The 16822-nt window shown below is 59.6% G+C and overlaps 1 protein-coding gene across 11 annotated transcripts in view; it reads left to right on the top strand.

Annotated features, from left to right (window-relative positions):
• The window catches only part of ABLIM3 (actin binding LIM protein family member 3), a 55541-nt gene extending 41145 nt beyond the window's left edge, over window positions 1-14396 (top strand). For 2 of the 11 annotated variants that reach the window (XR_012837737.1, XR_012837738.1), the window contains exons 7-22: window positions 1824-1911; window positions 3301-3359; window positions 3915-3986; window positions 4400-4555; window positions 5698-5727; window positions 6267-6396; window positions 7248-7346; window positions 8757-8807; window positions 10220-10354; window positions 10609-10673; window positions 10876-11023; window positions 11714-11743; window positions 12185-12243; window positions 12760-12820; window positions 13049-13701; window positions 14140-14396. Coding sequence is in view for 2 of the 11 variants with exons in the window: in XM_075766501.1 (XP_075622616.1) it covers window positions 1824-1911; window positions 3301-3359; window positions 3915-3986; window positions 4400-4555; window positions 5698-5727; window positions 6267-6396; window positions 7248-7346; window positions 8757-8807; window positions 10220-10354; window positions 10609-10673; window positions 10876-11023; window positions 11714-11743; window positions 12185-12243; window positions 12760-12825; window positions 13621-13701; window positions 14140-14253 (1383 nt within the window). In the remaining 9 variants the exon portion in view is untranslated. Of the gene's footprint in view, window positions 1-1823; window positions 1912-3300; window positions 3360-3914; window positions 3987-4399; window positions 4556-5697; window positions 5728-6266; window positions 6397-7247; window positions 7347-8756; window positions 8808-10219; window positions 10355-10608; window positions 10674-10875; window positions 11024-11713; window positions 11744-12184; window positions 12244-12759; window positions 12826-13048; window positions 13702-14139 lie in introns of all 11 variants that reach the window. The other 9 variants (XR_012837739.1, XM_075766501.1, XM_075766502.1 and 6 more) reach the window with 9 other exon arrangements.
• Window positions 14397-16822: the final 2426 nt, after the last annotated feature.

Genomic DNA, 16822 nt, shown 5'->3' with positions numbered 1-16822 from the left:
TGATCTGCAAAGCATCCCCTTTTGGCATGGTCTGACCTGTGACATTAGTCCATGTAGTCTAGATAGGGTTTTTTTTTTTCCCCAGCACACCAAGATTTTGGGGATACTAAGAGGGTCCCAGAGCACCAAACCCACGCTCGATTGAGAGGGACAGGGGAAGGTGGCACATCAGTCACCAGGGCCCCATGTCCCCTGCATTAGCACTCTCTAGCCAGCTGGAAATACAAGTGATGGGAACTGCAGGCACACTGACCTGAAATGTGTAGGAGCTGGGCTTTAGCTGGGTTATTTTTCATCTCTGTTCCCGGCGTTTACAGCCATTTCCTCCAACTGGTGCAGCTCAGTGTGCCTGCTGTGGGTGCACAGCACTGGCTGGTGGGTGCCTGCTGCAGAAGGGTGCTGGCACGGTGCCGGCATGGGCAGCTGCCCTAGCAGGGCTTTGTGCACCGGGGCTCGGGCAGAGCAGGAGGAACTGGCTGTCCTTGGGCAGCCTCTGCCTTGGTGGAGCGGTGGGTCACCTTCCTGGAGCAATGGGTGTGGGACACAATGAGCCTGCTGGCACAATGTCGACACCGGGGGCTCCAGATGAGGCTTTTAGGGGTAAAATTGGTTTTGCATCTGTACAGCCTGGAACCAGCCAGTGTGTTTGCTCAGGGTGGCAATGTAGTCAGTGCGAGTCCCTGCCGTGGGGTGCTGTGGCTGGGCTGGGGCTCAGGGCGGCTGCTTGCTGGGGCTGCCACGGGGACCTCTCCCATCCCACCAGAGAGCCTGGGGGACTGGGGCCAGGGCCTTCCTTACCGCTCCTCTGCGTTCATGGTGGGTCTGTCTCTGCAGCCCTCCCACCGGTGACTTCCCTGCTGCGTTATCAAGCTTTTGGGTGTGAACTGGGGGTGTTTGGGCTGTGGGCTCACTCAGGCCAGCCCAGGAGTACGTTGTGCTGCTGCCAGCTGGTACAGGGAGGTGCCTGGGGTGCAGGGCTGCTCCTCCCTGCATTGGGGTGCACTGTAGTGAAAGGAAGAGGGGTCCAAACTCTCCCACTCATCTCCCCTACCTGCCCTAAAACCTTCCACTCATTTTTGGAATAAACCGGAAAAGCTACTGGCTGCCATCTGCACCCCAATGACATTGAATTCCAGGTTTATTTTTATGGGCAACCAACCAGCAGATTCTCAGTTATCCTCGCAGCACATTTTCCTGTTGATCCTCCCTGTTTCAAACCGGCTCCAGCCCTCTATCCTAACCCCCTTCCTTCTCAGCAAGAGCCTCATCTTCCCTCTGCCACCTTAAATTATCCTTCCTCTTCTCTTGGATTATTATGGGAGTAAAATGTCCTTTGGGGTCGAGCTCTAACAGCACAGCCCGGGTTCCTCCTGCCCTGAGCCAGCTCCTGCCTCCCAGCTCCCAGCCCAGGAAACAAGCCTATAATTGAAATGCTAGCAGACGCTTTGAGTGGAAACAAGCCACCAGTTAAAGCTATCATCCCTGTCAAAGAGCAAAGGGAGCAGCCCAGCTCCCAACCAGCTGGGGAATAGCACGTTGCTAGCGCTGAAGTTTGGGCATGACTTCACAGAAGAAGAAATGTTTCTTGAGGGATAGGGGCTGGCAATGGTAGCCAGGGAGAATCTGACAGCAAAAGGAAGCCTGTATTTTGTGTATTTCTCTGTGTGTTGTGGAGGTCTCCAAGGCCACCCTGGGCAGTTTTCCACCATTCACCTTGTCATTGCAGCAGCGAGCGATGCCAGGGCCGCTCGCCCTCAGGGATGTGAGCAGGTCACCATGTCCTGCCTTGCTCAGGGGCTCCTCTTCTCTGCTCACCCTTGCAGGCAGGAGGGAAGCACTACCACCCCACCTGTGCCAGATGTGTCCGCTGCCACCAGATGTTCACAGAAGGAGAGGAGATGTACCTCACAGGTAGGGATCCCGCTGCGGCAGGAAGGGACTCCCCTGCCCCGCACTGAGGCATGGACCAGCCTGGCTGTGCGGAGGTGCTGGCTGTGGGGGCATTTGGGGTTTGGGTCCTCGTGGCAATTGGTGCCAAAAAGGTCTCTGTGCAGCAATGCCAGAGAACCCTTCTCTGCTCCCCAGACCTTGTGCTCGTCCTGAGCTGCGTGGCAATCATTTCTCTCCATGAAACCTTCCCTGCCACTGAGCTGGAGGAGACTTTGTTCCTCGTTGGCAGCTTTTTGCTCCCTGCGAGTCCCCCTGCACAGCTGGGGAGCGCTGCTGGGCATGCCTGGCTGTGTCCCTGGCCTGCACCCAGTGAATAGAGGCTGGGAGGGGCACAGGGTGCCTGGCTCCCCGCTTTCCTCAGCCCCATGGGAGGGTGGTCCGGGACCCTTTCCCTACTGCCCCCAACTCCCCCCGTCCAGGTTATGCTGCAAGCAGCACCAGAGGGGTAAGGCTTTCCCTCGGCACAGCTGGATGGTTTGGGTTTGGTTTCAGCAGGAGCTCCTCCATGCCTGGAGCTGCCTTAGGGGCTATTTTAAGTGCAGAGGGAGGGTTTGTTTTCTCTCAGTAACCTGTGCTTGCCTGTCACTAATGATCCCACGGGTGGCAAAGGCGGAACTGTGCACTGAGAGAGCTGGAGTGGGGGTCCCAGCAAGGCCCTGTCATGGGCAGCAGCAGGATGGGTGTGCTCAGCATCCAACCCGGGGCACACCTGGGCAAAGCTTGGTGGCTTTGCTGGTTCCAGCCCAGAGGGCATGTGAGGGGCTGTGGATGTCCTGGGCTCAGTGTTACCCTGAGTTTAACCAGCAGGAGCTGCCTGGCTGAGCACTGGTTGTGCTGGGCCAAAATCACACCTGGGTTTGCTGTCAGAGTTTAGTGTTGGCCACTACATCTCTGTGCTTGGGAGTTGTTTCGTTTCTTAGTACAGACACCCGGTGCCCACTGCCCTGCCTTCCCAGTGGGCACATGCCTGTGGCTGTGCTGTAGTGGAGAAGGCACCCAGGAAAGCTGGTGGGACCCAGCAGGTGACCCCCTTCTGCATCCTTGGGGCTCACTGCCTCTCTCCTGCTCTGCTCCCCACGGAGAGACTCCAGTTCCTACCTCCTGCCCCTGCAGGGCCCCCCAGGAGCTACCCCCAAGCATGCAGGAGTTGCACTCCTATAACACCAGTCGCTCAATGCAACTAGGGAGAGCACTGACACATGCCCCCCAGGGGACCGTGGGCTGCAGGTCAGTGCTGGAGGCGGCAGGGATAGGACGGGGCTCCCCCATGGCAGGGGGAGCTGGACAATCCCTAGCAGCAGGGGTGAGCTGTGCATGGAGCTGAAAGACTTTCCCTTTGCTGCGTTGCAGGCTCTGAAGTGTGGCACCCCATCTGCAAGCAGGCGGCCAGAGCAGAGAAGAAGCTAAAGGTAGGCAGCAGGGCGAGGGGCATCTCCGAGAGGTGCCGTGTCCCGTGTGGTGTTGCCCCCGAGTCCCTGCTGGAGGTGAACTGTTGTGGCAGCGTCCAAGCCCAGGGTGGCTTCCCGAGGCTGGCATGAGCTCTGTCTCCACTGCCCGGAGGATGGTGGGTGTTAGCGGGGCCCTGGCTCCTGGCTGGCAGTAGCCCATGCCCCAGCCGGGGAGGGGGCACAGCAGTCCCCTCTGCACCCCCCCGCACCCCCTGTGCTGTTGCTCCCTGTCTGCGCCTGGCTGGCCACGGGGACGGCTGCCCGCTGGGTCTTGCCAGGCCACTTGCCTGACTCCAGATCTGCCCTCAAGAGAGACCAGGGCGCAAAGCCGGATGGCAGGGCAGCCTGCAAGGTTGTGGGCACCCGCAGCGAGAGGATGAAAGGGCAGAGGAACTGGACCTTGAGTGAAATTAAGCCCCAAAACCAACGAATTGCTTGCTGCACCCAGCATTGCGTCTGCTCAGGGGTCCCTCCTCAGCATGCTCTCACATGTCCTCTGCTTTTCTACCTCCACAGCACAGAAGGACATCAGAAACCTCCATCTCACCCCCTGGTTCCAGCATTGGCTCCCCAAACCGCGTCATCTGCGTAAGTACAGCTCTGCCCCTCACCCGCGCAGGGCAGGACGGATGCTCTGGCCCCAAGGAAGGGAGCGGCAGTTCCTGGTGCTGCTCTGCAGCATGAGGTGTCCTCCAGGGACAAGCTCAGCATTTGGGGATAGCACAGACAAGCTGTGCCCGCTCTCCCCAGCAGCATGCCGTGCCACCAGTGCCGTTGGCACAAAGCAGGAGCGCTCGGAGGGACACAGTCCCACCCTCCCAGCTCCTCTGCCCCTTCCCGCTGCTGCCTCTCGGGCATCTCCTCTTACCTCTTCCTGCTGCTGGGGTGATGGTGGGCTTTGTCTGCTCTGTGCTGGCTCCACACTGTGTGCTCCAGCCTCCCCTTCCTTCTCTCCTCCTCTTCCTTTCCGTCTCTCTGTCTCTGTCTCTCCCTCTCCCTAGGCTAAAGTGGATAATGAGATCCTTAATTACAAAGACCTGGCAGCTCTTCCCAAGATTAAAGCCATCTATGAAGTCCAGCGTCCTGACCTCATTTCCTACGAGCCCTATCACAGATACACGTCGGATGAGACGCTGGAGAGATATAGCTATGGGGAGGTACTGAGTCTCGATATGCCCAATGCCGGGCTGTGCAGGGAGCTGGGTCCTGATTCAGGGTGATGGGGAAAACTGCATGAGTTTGCTTACTCCAGTGGGAATACGGCAGGGAGGCAGGAGTGGGGGTAAGACCTCTCCCCGAGGCTCCCTGTCACTGGGAAGAGGGCCTGGGCTGGAAGAGAAATCTTGGTGCTGCTACTGTAAAGAAAGAAAGAAACTAGTAACCTTATCAGCTGATGGCAGCTCCCTGCCCACACTGTGCCGCGGACCCGACGTGCAGGGACAGACAGCGCTTGTGCGGGAGGAGATGTCACCCTCGGGAGTGATGTGGCAGGGAGCTCACCCATTGCAGCCCACAGCGGGAGAGGAGGAGGGCATGCAGCACACGTGCATCCCTCTGGGGTGGAGGGACAGACAGCCAGCAGGCTCAGCCCAAAGCCTGGCCCCTGGCAGGCAAGCCTCCTGGTCACCCAGCCCCAGCGTGGCATCTCTGGAGCATGGTGGGGCTGCCCCTGTTGGGTGCTGGCCCCACAGCCAGGGGAAGGGGGCTTGGTAAGTGAGTATTTGGAAGCGTGTGGCGAGATGATGTCTGAGCAGCATGTGGCATGGGACTGCCCTTCCCCGGTCCCCCAGGCAGGCTGGGGCTGCTGGATTGTTTCAGTAAGTCCATGGAAGAAGCGGGTCTGAGCAGCTCACACAGCGCTGGGGGACCTGAGGTGGTCCTGGAAGAGGACTTTGTAATGGTCAGCAGCAGCAGCAGCTCTTACATCTCCAGTCCTAAGGATTGTCACAAGTCTGGTTTCCTCCAGGCCATGGCCCGCTGTGGGGCACTGTGGGGCCGGTGGCCGCCGTTCCCCTTGCAGCCGCTCCACCAAGGTCTCTGAGAAAGGGCGCAGGCTGCCGATTCAGGAGGTGCCATCCTCACGCCAGGTCCCCTCCTGGCCAGGGGCTCCCTGCCCAGGGTCCTGCCGCAGTTCAGCTCTGGCTGTGCCACCTGCCGCCCCCGCTGCCTGGCAGCTGTGATGTGGCTGTAACACGGGGCAAACGAGCTGCTGTGGGACACCAGTCTGTCACCGTCCCCTTAACCGTGTGCTGTCTGTCTGTCTCTCTCTCTCCCCCCCTTTGCCTCCTGCTGCCTCCAGTCCTTGGGGACCCTCTCCCCGTACTCACAGGTAATGCCCCCACCAGGCACCGAGGGGTCTGTTACCTGCTGCTGCTGCAGTGCTCTGCTGAACGTCCCTCTGCCCGGGTGCTGCCCTGAGGTGGGGGGAGATGGGGGGACCCTGTCCACGAGGGTCCTGTCCTTTGGGCCCCGGGAAGAGCAGCAGGCAAGCCTTCCCTGGCAGAGTGGACCCAGCATGCAGCTTCTGCCCTGTGGAGGGGGACACCAGTTATTGGGAACAGGCACAGGGAAAGGGATGATCTCCAGGCAAGGGGGTGAAAGCCTCTGGCCAGACACCGTCACCTGGTCCCAAACCCTGGGCTTCGCTGCCTGCACTTTGGCACTGGGGAGGCAGAGCAGCCTGAGGACCCCCTCCAGCCGCAGAGGAAACACACGCTGCCCGGCATGTCATGCCGCAGAGCATGCACCCTCCTGGGCTGCCACAAGCATGAGGACCCCTGTCCATGGGACACCTCCCTGCAGGACTGCCTCATCCCTCACCCTGCCAGCTCTAACCCTGCTTCTCTCCATGCCTTTCCCTGTCCCCAGGACATCTACGAGAGCTTTGACACACGGCAGAGGCGAGCCTCCAGCCCTGGCTACATCGACTCCCCCACCTACAGCCGCCAGGGCATGTCCCCCACCATCCCGAGGTCCCCCCACCATTTCTACCGCTCAGGTGAGGATTTCATCTGCAACCTCAGGCTGAGTTAAGCTCAGACCCCCAAGTGGAGCAGGGACCACCGAAGTGTCCCCTGCTTCCCCAAGGGGACCTCAGTGGTCCCTCCTCTGGCAAGCAAGTGGGAGGTCTGGGGGGGTCCATGGGGGGCTGACAGCAACAGGAGCTGAGAGGCAGTGACCAACTCTGCTGTGTGCATCCTCTGGTTCCCCTGACTCATCAGAGCTCAAGGGGCCTTTGTCCTGGCTCAGACCTGAGCTGGGGCTCATGGAGGATGGGGTGGGGAAAGAAGTGACTCCCAGGTCCAGTAAAGACCCCTCAGCTGGCTTGGTAACTCTGGGAGGGGCGTGCATGAGAGTGCTTGTGCCCAGCCAGAGCTGTAAGGGGAGTCCTTACACACGCGCTCGTGTGCGCGCACCCTGGAGCGTGTCAGGGGAAGAAACAGAGTGTGTCTGTGCCATGTCTTCTGTCCTTTGGAGCTGGGGAGGAACCACTGGGAAAATCCGAGGTCAGTAATTCCAGAGGTCCTGCATTCCCTGAGCTACCCCCACGCTGCACCGCCAAGGCGCCGTCACCGTTTGCCTCTGCAGCACGCTCGGCTTTCATCTCGCCAGCGTCGGGGCAACCTGCTGCCCTGGAACAGCACCAGCACACGGTTCCTCTGCATCCCGCCTTCCTCCGGAGATGCGGGAAATCTTCCCCTGCTCCATCACGCCCCATCCTGGACTGTGGCCTGGCACATGTCCCTGTCACCCCCCACTCTTCTAACACCGCTGCATTTAACACCCGTTTTCTTCTGCCTCTTGTTCTCTCTCGGTCACTTATGGCTGCTTCTGCTCGGCACCGCGTAGGCACCGAGAGCGGGCGCAGCTCCCCCTACTATAGCCAGTTAGATGTGAGGTCCTCCACTCCAACCTCATACCAAGCACCCAAGCATTTCCACATCCCAGGTAGGCTCTGGAGCTCCCCGGTTCCCGGGGAAGCGCCGTGTCTGTGGCATGCCCGCATGTGCCGTCCCCCCTGTGTCGCATGCGTAGCTCCACCGCCTGCCTAGAGCCAGCTGGCAGCAGGATCTACCCCTGGTAGAGGCCATCCATAAACAGGACCTGCAGCTTGAACCCTCCTCCTTCCCCATCACCACCTGGACGTCCCAGAGCCGCCCAGAGTCTGCTTGATCCTTGCAATATCCCTCTTCTTCCTCTTCCCCGACCTTCCTCCACCCCCCACACGAAGACAAGTCCCATGCGGAGAACCTGTCCCTTCCCTGCCTCCCCCCCAGGATCACGAGCCGAAGCATGTCTGCCAGAGGCCTTTCTGCACCCATCCGCTACAGATGACTATTTTATACTCCCCCTAGGGCCCGCTGCTCCCTCCCCCCAGAGTCTTCTGGGCTTGCCAGATGCCTGCTCCCCTTCTGCAGGGATTGCAGGGGGCCACCAGGTAAGGGCCATCACCCGCTCCCGGCCACACAGAGCCCACGGGGACAGAGCGGGCAGAAGGGGAGAGTGGGGAGGGAAGCAGGCAGAGCTGCCCATCCATCCTTCAGCAGGTGCAGGGGGGCCAGAGCCCCAGACCAGCCTGCTCAGCTGTAGGCATCTCCCTCTGCCCTTGTCCTCCACAATGTGTAGCTGATGCCCTGGGACAGCACCGTGGGGACACCCAGAGGCTCCCCACCATGGTCCCCTGCTCCCATCCCATCACTGCCAGGGTTTGGCCCTGCTGCTTGCCCTGCCCTGCCCTCCCACTGATGGTCGGTGGTTTATGGATGGCCCCCTCCCTGCTCCGCCAGCTCTGCTGCCTGGTCCCTGCCGGGGACCATAGCTCTCAGTGCCAGGCTCCAGCTCGCTTTCCCTCCCAGCTCGCTCTTTTCTCTCTCTGCTGCGGAAAGAGGCTTTGGCTGATGTTGTTTCACCCCAGGTAGATTGCAGATGGTTCTTCCAGATGCTGGCACCCCCAAGAAACCGCACCAGCGTGAGCCGTGGTGCATTGCTGCCGGCTGGCAGGGGTGGCCGGTGGTTCCTGGCTGTGCCGCTCCCTCCCGGGGCCTGCAGCGCCCGCCGCCCCACGGTGCATGCTGACGCTGGGGCGCTCACTGCATGTCCTCTGTGCGCACTGCTGCCCGAAGGCAGCCCCGGGACCGTGCTCCTGCTGCCCGTCCTGGAGCCTGCCTGGCCCTGGCCTGGCACTGCACTCCTGTGGGACGCGTGGACCTGGAGGCGGTTGTGTGATGGAAACGTGATGTGGGGGTAGCATCTCCTGCAGGACCTTTGTCCTGTCCGCTCTCAGCACGCCCATGCTGACCTCCCCTTCCTCCCTTCTTTCCTTTTTTTCTTCCTTTTCTTTCTTTCTTCTGCCACCAGCTGCCGGCGAGAGTAACATCTACCGGAAACCCCCCATCTATAAGCGACACGGTACGGTCTGCCATTTGCACACTGGGCTCTGCTCCACGGGGCAAGCGGGGCAGGGTACCAGTGTGGGGCTCGGTCTGGCTGAGTTGCATTTGGGGCAGGGCAGGAGATGGGAGCAGGCATCAGGGTGAGCAGGCTTTGGTGGGCTAATGGTCCTGCTTCCCCTCTGAGCAGCAGAATGCAGGGTTCAGTGTGAGAAAAAGGCAGCTTTGAACCACATCCCTGTTGCAAGGAAGGCAGGCGAAGGCTGTCAGCAGCGCCAGGGACAAGGATAGCCATGGGAGGGGGAGTGAGTGCACAGAGGGGTGGTAGAGGGGAAGAGAGTGGCCGTTGCTAGCTGATGCCAGGAGCCAGAGCAGCTGCAGGAAAGGGATGAAGAAGGTAATTTGCAGTTTCATCTGGAGCCTTGGAGGAAAATCACAGCCTGTCCTGGACAGATGCTCCAGGGTAGAATGGGCCCGGGGAGCAGGGGATGTTGAAGACCGGGGAGGAGGCACAGGGGTGTTTGGTGTTTCTCAGCAGGGCTGGCTTGTGCTCTCCCTGCTTGCTTCTGTGCGTAGGGGGACAGCAGCTCCCCCCAAGCAGTAACTCTGTCTCTTCTCTCTCCCTGGGCTTTCCCTTCCCACCTGCCCAACTCCCGCCGCCCTGCTGCTGGCTGCACCCGCTGCTGTAAGTAGCTGCTGTTGGCAGGGTCCCCTGCCCCTGCTTGGGGTGGTGGGATGGCTCTGCCACGCAGCCTGTCCTTGGTGCTCCTTCCCCTGTGAGTCCCCTGGCCTTGGGGGAAGGGAGCAGGGCTCACCCTTGGGTTTCTCGTGTGCTGCCAAGGCTCAGCCCCCAGACTGAGCAGAGCTCTGTGTGTGGCCCTGCCATGGGGTGCTGAGCCCCTGCCAGAGTCAGAGTTGATGGGGTCACCCCTCTGCTCCCCCCCTGCTGTACAGCCCACTGCTGCCTTCCCCTGGCAGTAACCCTCCAAGAGCCCTTTCCCCACCGGGACTGAGCTTTCCTCCATCCCCTCCTGCCTGTGCAGTTATAGCCCTCCAGGTGATGGGACAGCCTGAGGCACAGGGGCACGGGGAGGTCGGTGGCCCTGGTGGTACTGGGGCTGGGGGCAACCTCTTTGCAGGAGCCAGAGCTTGTCTTGGTGCTGTGGGCTATGAGCTGTTTGGGTCCCTTTCCAGCTCCTCTGCTTGTGACTGTCTCCACCATCTGCCTCTGCACCCTTATCTCCAGGAGGTGTCAGCAGTTTGAAAATAGATTATTCCCAGCTCTGCTCTGTGCTGTCCCAGACATAAATCACTGGTGGTCACTGGGAAGAGGGGAGGGAAGAGGATTTGCCTTTGTCCTGGGTGGATCTTTGCAAGTCCTGCTGGTGAGACTCAGGGTCATCATTACAGCTCTCCCTGCTCCTTTTGCAGACAACCTCCCTGCAGCAACGAAAAGCAAAACCAGTGAAGACATTGCACAGTCATCCAAGTACAGCCCTGCCTACTCCCCTGACCCGTATTACCATTCTGAGTCAGAGTACTGGTCCTTCCAAGGCTCCCCCAAAGGTAACAACCCCCCATGGTGCTAGCAGAAAGGGAAACCCATTCCTGCCTCCAAGCTCATCCACTCCTGGGAGGGAACCCCCATCCTGAGCTGGGTTTGGACCCGAAGGTGGGGTTGAGCTGAGACACCTGCCAAAGTGACCCCAAAATCCTAGCAGCCCTTGAGACTTGGCTGTCCCCATGCAGCTGGGGACTGTCTCCTCCCCACCTGCTTCTACCTTCACCCCCATCTGACCCCCTGACGTGTCTCCTTGCAGCCCCCCGGGCCCGGAGGTTCTCGTCAGGAGGTGAGGAGGACGGGTATGACCGAGGCATGCACAAGGTGAGTGATCTCCCTCGAGGGGGGGGACGCACGCCCCTTGCCCAGACACCCCACCCCAGCACCTCGTCCCTGAGGACAAGGGAGCAGATGGGAGGTGCTGGGCCCATACCAGGAGGTGCCGTGCCCTGCCACGATGTGCCAGTGGTCAGGAAGGGCCGGGTGAGGAAAGGAGGGGTGCAAAAGTGGCTTTCCCCCCACCCAGATCCAGAGCGGCATCGGCAGGCTGATCCTGAGGGAGGAGATGAAGGCTCGGTCCAACTCCTACGCAGACCCCTGGACACCCCCTCGCAGCTCGGCCAGCAGCAGAGAAGCCCTGCACACGGCTGGCTACGAGGGCTCCCTCAATGGCTGTAAGGACAGCCCTGTCCATCTGTCCATCCCACCCGGCACTGCATGGCCCCATTCCCTGTGGGAAGTTTGCTGGGGTGCAGAGGGAAGGACAGGGGTGGGGTGGTGGGAGAGGTGCTGGTGCCAGGTGGGAGACTCTTTTCCTCTCTGGAGGGCTCCATCCATTCCCTGTGCCGCAGCTGGGATGGGGTATTGCCCGGCGGGTGTTTGCAGTCCGGGTGGCCTGGTGAGTGCCTCACTGGGTGGTTGAAGGGTCCCTTGGGAATTTCACAGCACAGCCATGCTGGCTTCGCTCTGGCCTGTTTTGGGCTCGCTGCGTGTGTACCTCCTCACTAATGGCACATCTGGGACCTCCTGGCACCCCAGACCTGCTGCCTGGCCCCAGGGTTGCCTTCCTTGCTTGTGCCGCTCTCACTGCACAGCACCCAGGGCACCCAGCCCCTCTCCCCTTGGGGCTGCAGGAGGGGCTGGCGGTGTTGAAGGGCCTGGCAACATAGATGCCCCTGCCCGTACCGTGCTGTTCTTCCTCATGGCACATCTGCCCTCACGGAGATGGGGATGCTCAGGGAGCCTCTCAGCCCTGCTGGGCTCCCAGGAGCCCCAAGGAGGACCCATGGGGCTGGCAGCTGGGCAGCTCTGCATGGTGTGGAGCACTCGGTCCTCTGTGACGCCCGGCTCTGCTCTCCTTGCAGCTCCCCGGATGCACTACCTGGCCGACAGTGGTGAGTGTGCAGCCCTCCGTGGCTGTCCCCTGTGGCTGTGCGGTCCAGAGCCTGAGCTGGAGGAGATGCTGGGACCAGGGAGGGAGGAAGGGGAGGGAAGAAGAAGCCCTTGAAAGGCTGGGCCAGGGTAGAGCTGAACTAGGGCAGAGCTGGTGGCAGCGCCGGGAGAGGATGAGTTAGAGAAACTGAGAATAGATTGTGTTGTGCTGAAGGGTGAGGTGGGAGGGCTGCCATGGGAGAGGGGTTTTGGGGAGAGGAATATCAGCACGGGAGGAAGCATGGCTGGAAACGAGTGGGAGCTGGAAGGAGACAGAGCTGGGTAAATGTGGAGCTGGGTAGCGACGTGGGAGCACAGGGGTAAGGTGGCCCAGTGGGTGCTCTCCTGGGGTGTGGGGCTCACCCTTGCGTTTTCCCTTATGCACCTTGGTGGCTTCTTTGTAGATCCCCTCATTTCTAAGTCGGCCTCCCTCCCTGCCTACAGGAGGAATGGGCTGCACAGGGTAAGTGCCTTCTGCCCGTATCCTGCTGCTGTGAGGCATCTCTGCACCCTTCATCGTTCTTCTCAGGCTCCTCAAAGCCCCTGGTGCTCCTCTTTCATGACTAGGGTGTCCTGCTCCCCCATTCTCTGCACCCCTGCTGTCATTGCTGGTCTGTGCCAATCCAAAATGACCCTTACTGGGGACCAAAATGCCCTGTCCAGGCACTACAGGACAGAGGTGCCTGCCCTGAATGTCCTGCAGGACACGTTTCAGAGAGATGCTGGTGTTCTTCCCAACGCGAGAGCTTTGCTTTATATCCTGGGGCAGCAATTGCTGGGGCTTGGGAGACCTGGTCCTGCCTCTGTGTGATCTGGGCTTGTCACTTCACCGCCTTGTGCCTCAGTTTCCCCACTGCCACATGTGGGAAGTAGGTCCTGCTTCGGGGTGGGTGGGTGCCTTCCCCCCTAGGGACATAGGACGTGCCATGCTGAGGGACCCCCTCTTACTCCTCCCTCCCTCCCTGTATCCTTCCCGCAGCCTCCCAGTGCCGAGCTTTTCCACTACGACAGCACGAACGCCGTCAATTGGGGGATGCGAGGTAAGGCACTGCAGGGCTGGGGAGCAGCGTGGGCAGGGGACCCTGTAGGCATGGAGCCAGGTGCCGTGGGGCTGCCTACCCCACTGCAGGCAGCTCCAGAAGATGAGGTCCAGGCTGGAGGGGGAAGCGGGGAGACAAGCATGGGTCCCCACAGCCCCAGGGGGAGGATCCTGGCAGCGGAGGGATCAGCATGGCTCATGTGTCTCTGTCTTTTCTCTCTCCCTGCAGAGTACAAGGTAAGATGCTCCCACTCCGAGGAGCGGCTGCCAGCCGGAGGTGCAAGTACCACCCAGAGGGAGTCCCAGAGACGTGTCCATGTGTCCCCAGGCCCTTCAGGAGGAAACTTTGCCCTCTGCCCGCACTGCCCTACCTTCATCCCCCTCCATCCCCCACCTGACAGCCCTGTCCCGGGACTGTGGGGCTCAGACCAGAGTCCTTCCCCTCCTGCCAGGGTCCCAAGCACTTGGCCAAGCAGAATTGTCTCCTGGGTGAGGAACAGAGAAGGGTGGTTGTGCTGGTGGTTCCCTACTCACACCCATCCCTGGGCCACTCCTGGTTTTGTGGAGTGAGCAGGCTATTCCAGAGCCACTGAGGTGATTTGGGCTGGATTAGGGTCACCCTGAGAGCAAGTCCCCCCTCTGCCTTGTCCCATCCCAGTCCTGGAGGCAGCTGTGCCACCCAAACTCTGCTATACATGGCAGGGAAGGCTTTGGCCTGGTGGCCCCCATGGCCCCATTCCCAGGTGTACCCCAACTGTCCTGGCTCCAGAGCTACCCCATGGTCTTTCTGTTCCTGTGCAGATATACCCCTATGAGCTGCTCCTGGTGAAGACGAGAGGGAGGAACCAGCTGCCCAAAGATGTGGACAGGACTCGGTTAGAGGTGAGGGGAGCCTTTTCCATCAGGGACAACCTCCTCGGGGTTAGAAGGACCCAGTCCTGTGGCGCGGCCCCTTAGCTGGCAGGCAGTGTTAGGCCGCAGGGTCTCGTGGACATGTGAGGAGCATCTCCACGGCTCCCCAGGAGCACACATGTGCCACCACACTGTCATAGCTGTCCTGCAGCTCCGCTGGCCGGGCAGAGCTGCTCCCCATGCCCATGGCACAAGTGCATTTGGCAGGAGCAGGCGGGAGCTGGGTGCTCCCCCTCTCCAGGTGAGCACTGCTGGGGGTTGCAGCCCCTCATTGCACCCAGCAGGGCAAGGGATGCCATCAGACCCCCTCGCGTGCCCTGTCCCCCCACTGCAGCCCGTGTGGTGGCTGTTGGTCCCAGGTGCTGGCTGCGGTCCCCAGCCCTGGCTCAGCATCTCCTCTCTCCCCAGCGCCACCTCTCCCAGGAGGAGTTCTACCAGATCTTTGGCATGACCATCGCTGAGTTCGACCGCCTGGCCCTCTGGAAGAGGAACGAGCTGAAGAAGCAGGCTCGGCTGTTTTAAATGCGGTGCACTATAAATATATACATACCTATAAATATATACATAGAAAGATCTCTATATTGCAGCTCTGTATGATTCTCAGTGCTGTATGTGGCAGAGGCGCCCTCTGCACCCCTGAGAGTGAACTGGAGTTTTGCAGATCATGCTCTTTGTTTCCTTTTCTTTTCCAACCCTGTTTCTGTATCAATCCTTGGATTTTCCCAGAGCCTAAAGCTACGTGAGCCCCGAAGTGCTTGGTGTCCGTCACTACTGACCCATGGGGGCAAGGGAGGCGGGTTTTCCTGCTGCAGCCACAGCACCGGGGGCTGTGTCTTGGGGATGGGGAGGAGCAGGGCTATGGGATGGGGGGCTAGGATGGGGAGCCTCCTGTTGCCCTTCTCAGCTGGTCTGTGTATTTACTTATGTGTTGGCAGAGGCCCTGGGTTTGTTTGCAAGAAAGTGGGATCCCACCATGGGTTCCTTGTTGCCCTCCCTGCCTTTAACAGGGCTATGCACACTCACCCTCAGGATCAGAAATACAAAGAGGAGCAGAGGTGGGGACCCCCATGGGGAGCAAGGTTCACCCCTATGTGTCAAGGTGCAAGCCTGAGCCCTGCTGTGTCCTGAGCTGTAGGATTTCCCTGCAAACCCTGTATGGCTATGGAGCCCGTTTCTCCTCCCAAAGTGCTGGAATGACGCTTTCCAGGCCATCCCAAACCCAAGCCCTTCTGAAATGAAAGACAAGCCGCCTCCTCCCTTGTGCATTTTTTTGTGGCTCTTCATGTTTGTCCAGGGCCAGCAAGCCCCAAGAGCGGGCAAGCTGCGATGACACCTAGTCCTGGGCTGCTGCCCATCGGACCCTACCAGAGGTGGAGTGAGCACCCAGTCCTGCTGCTCCGGGGTCTCGGCACCCATGTGAGCAGCGGTGGGAGCAGTCTGGCCGGGACCTGGGGGCAAGGTGGGTGCCAGTCCTACTAACTGCTGGGCCTTTCCATGGGGGTTTTCCTGAATTACCCCATCACTGATGGCTGTGTCCCGGATGAATGCCTCTGCAAGCCTCCAGGAATGAAAACCATTACTGGGGCCATTCAGCGTTCACTCCCACTGCAAATTATTGGGATTTATTTTTTTTTTTCGCTTTTGCATATTTTTTCTTAAAACTAATAGGGTTATTTCCACACAAACATATTTCCTGGTGTCTGTGGTTCTCTGGTTTCCTATTTGCTTGTCTGGCACAATTTTCAGGCATACCACAGGACAGAGCAGTCCCAAATGGGCCAGCAAGCCACAGGGCACCTCTGCAAAAGCTGAGTCAGCAGGGTTCCTGCAAGGGGACATCTTACTATCGCTGTACCATGGGCCAGCTCTGCTGCTGCCTGTCCTGGTCCTCTCTGAAACCCTTCTGTCCTGGTGTCTCCCACCAGGTGGATGGAATGCCATCTCTGCCATCAGCACCACCACCACTGGGTGCCGAGCTGGGTGTTGAGCCTGCCCAGCTTGTTACCCAAAAACGCCATCCCTGAGTTTCTATGTGAGGCAGGAGAGACGTGTGTGGCCCTTGCGTGGGTTTGCCAGGTGCTTGGGGCAGGAGGTCTCCTGTCAGCAGCAGCCCCAGCTCCGGGAGCTTTATGGTGGCATGGAAGGGGCTGGGGCCTGAGGTGGAGATGGCAATATTGCACTGGTAATTGCTCCTGTCTGCTTTAGTGCAGCAGTAAATGGACCAGTTGTATTTATAATGATTTCACTCATATAAACTAAATCAAGCTCAACCATTTGTGGCTATAAGAAACTTCCATCTCCAGCAGCAGTTTCAGTGATAAAGCCTGGAGGATGATATTATTATTATTAATGATATTATTATTAATAATGATATTATTAATAATAACAATAACAATAATAATAATAACAGCAACATAACAGCAGGAGTCTTTTAATTTTCAAAGCATTTTAAGCACAGTGACTAACTGTTCCCCACAACTACATGCATGGCAAAGATGGGGAAACTGAGGCAGGGCTCAGTGCTGTCTCTCGGAGCCAAGGAAGCCTCTCCAGCTCATGCTGTTCAGGGGCAGCAGATGTCATGTGGGATCCTGATGGGCTCCCATTGCCCTGGGGTGTGCAGAGGGCACTCATCTGCACCCCAGCAAGCAGCAGCGGGGGCGTTAGTGCCTGCCCTGGAAGCTGTCACTGCCTGAGCCCGCTCTCATTTGTCTGCTTTGCAAGTCCCAGCCACAAAGCAGCCGGAGCCCAGCAGGCAGTGGCGTTGGCGGCTTTGGCCTGTGAGCAGCACCCTGTGCCTCGACCACAGCCCCAGAGGTGACCCCGCGTTACGAGAGAAAATGGGGCTCGATCCAGGAGGGAGGGACCAGCGAACATGGGCCAGGCGGGGAGCAGCGTCTGGGCAGGAGCTGCCTGGGGAGAGCAGTGCAGGGCTGGCACGGGGGGTGCGAGACGGGGGTCGCTGCCTCCGATCTGCCCTGGGCTACGAGTGCCCCAGATGAGGAAGCCCTGGAGGCCAGTTGTTAATGCACGTCTAATATTTCAATTATTGCTTTCCCAAGTGATAATTGGGTACATGTGAAACTGAACC

This window comes from Balearica regulorum, chromosome 14, assembly GCF_011004875.1.
Source record: "Balearica regulorum gibbericeps isolate bBalReg1 chromosome 14, bBalReg1.pri, whole genome shotgun sequence".
In the NCBI taxonomy this organism is placed as follows: domain Eukaryota; kingdom Metazoa; phylum Chordata; class Aves; order Gruiformes; family Gruidae; genus Balearica; species Balearica regulorum.
This window is presented reverse-complemented; position numbering and strand designations above follow the sequence as displayed.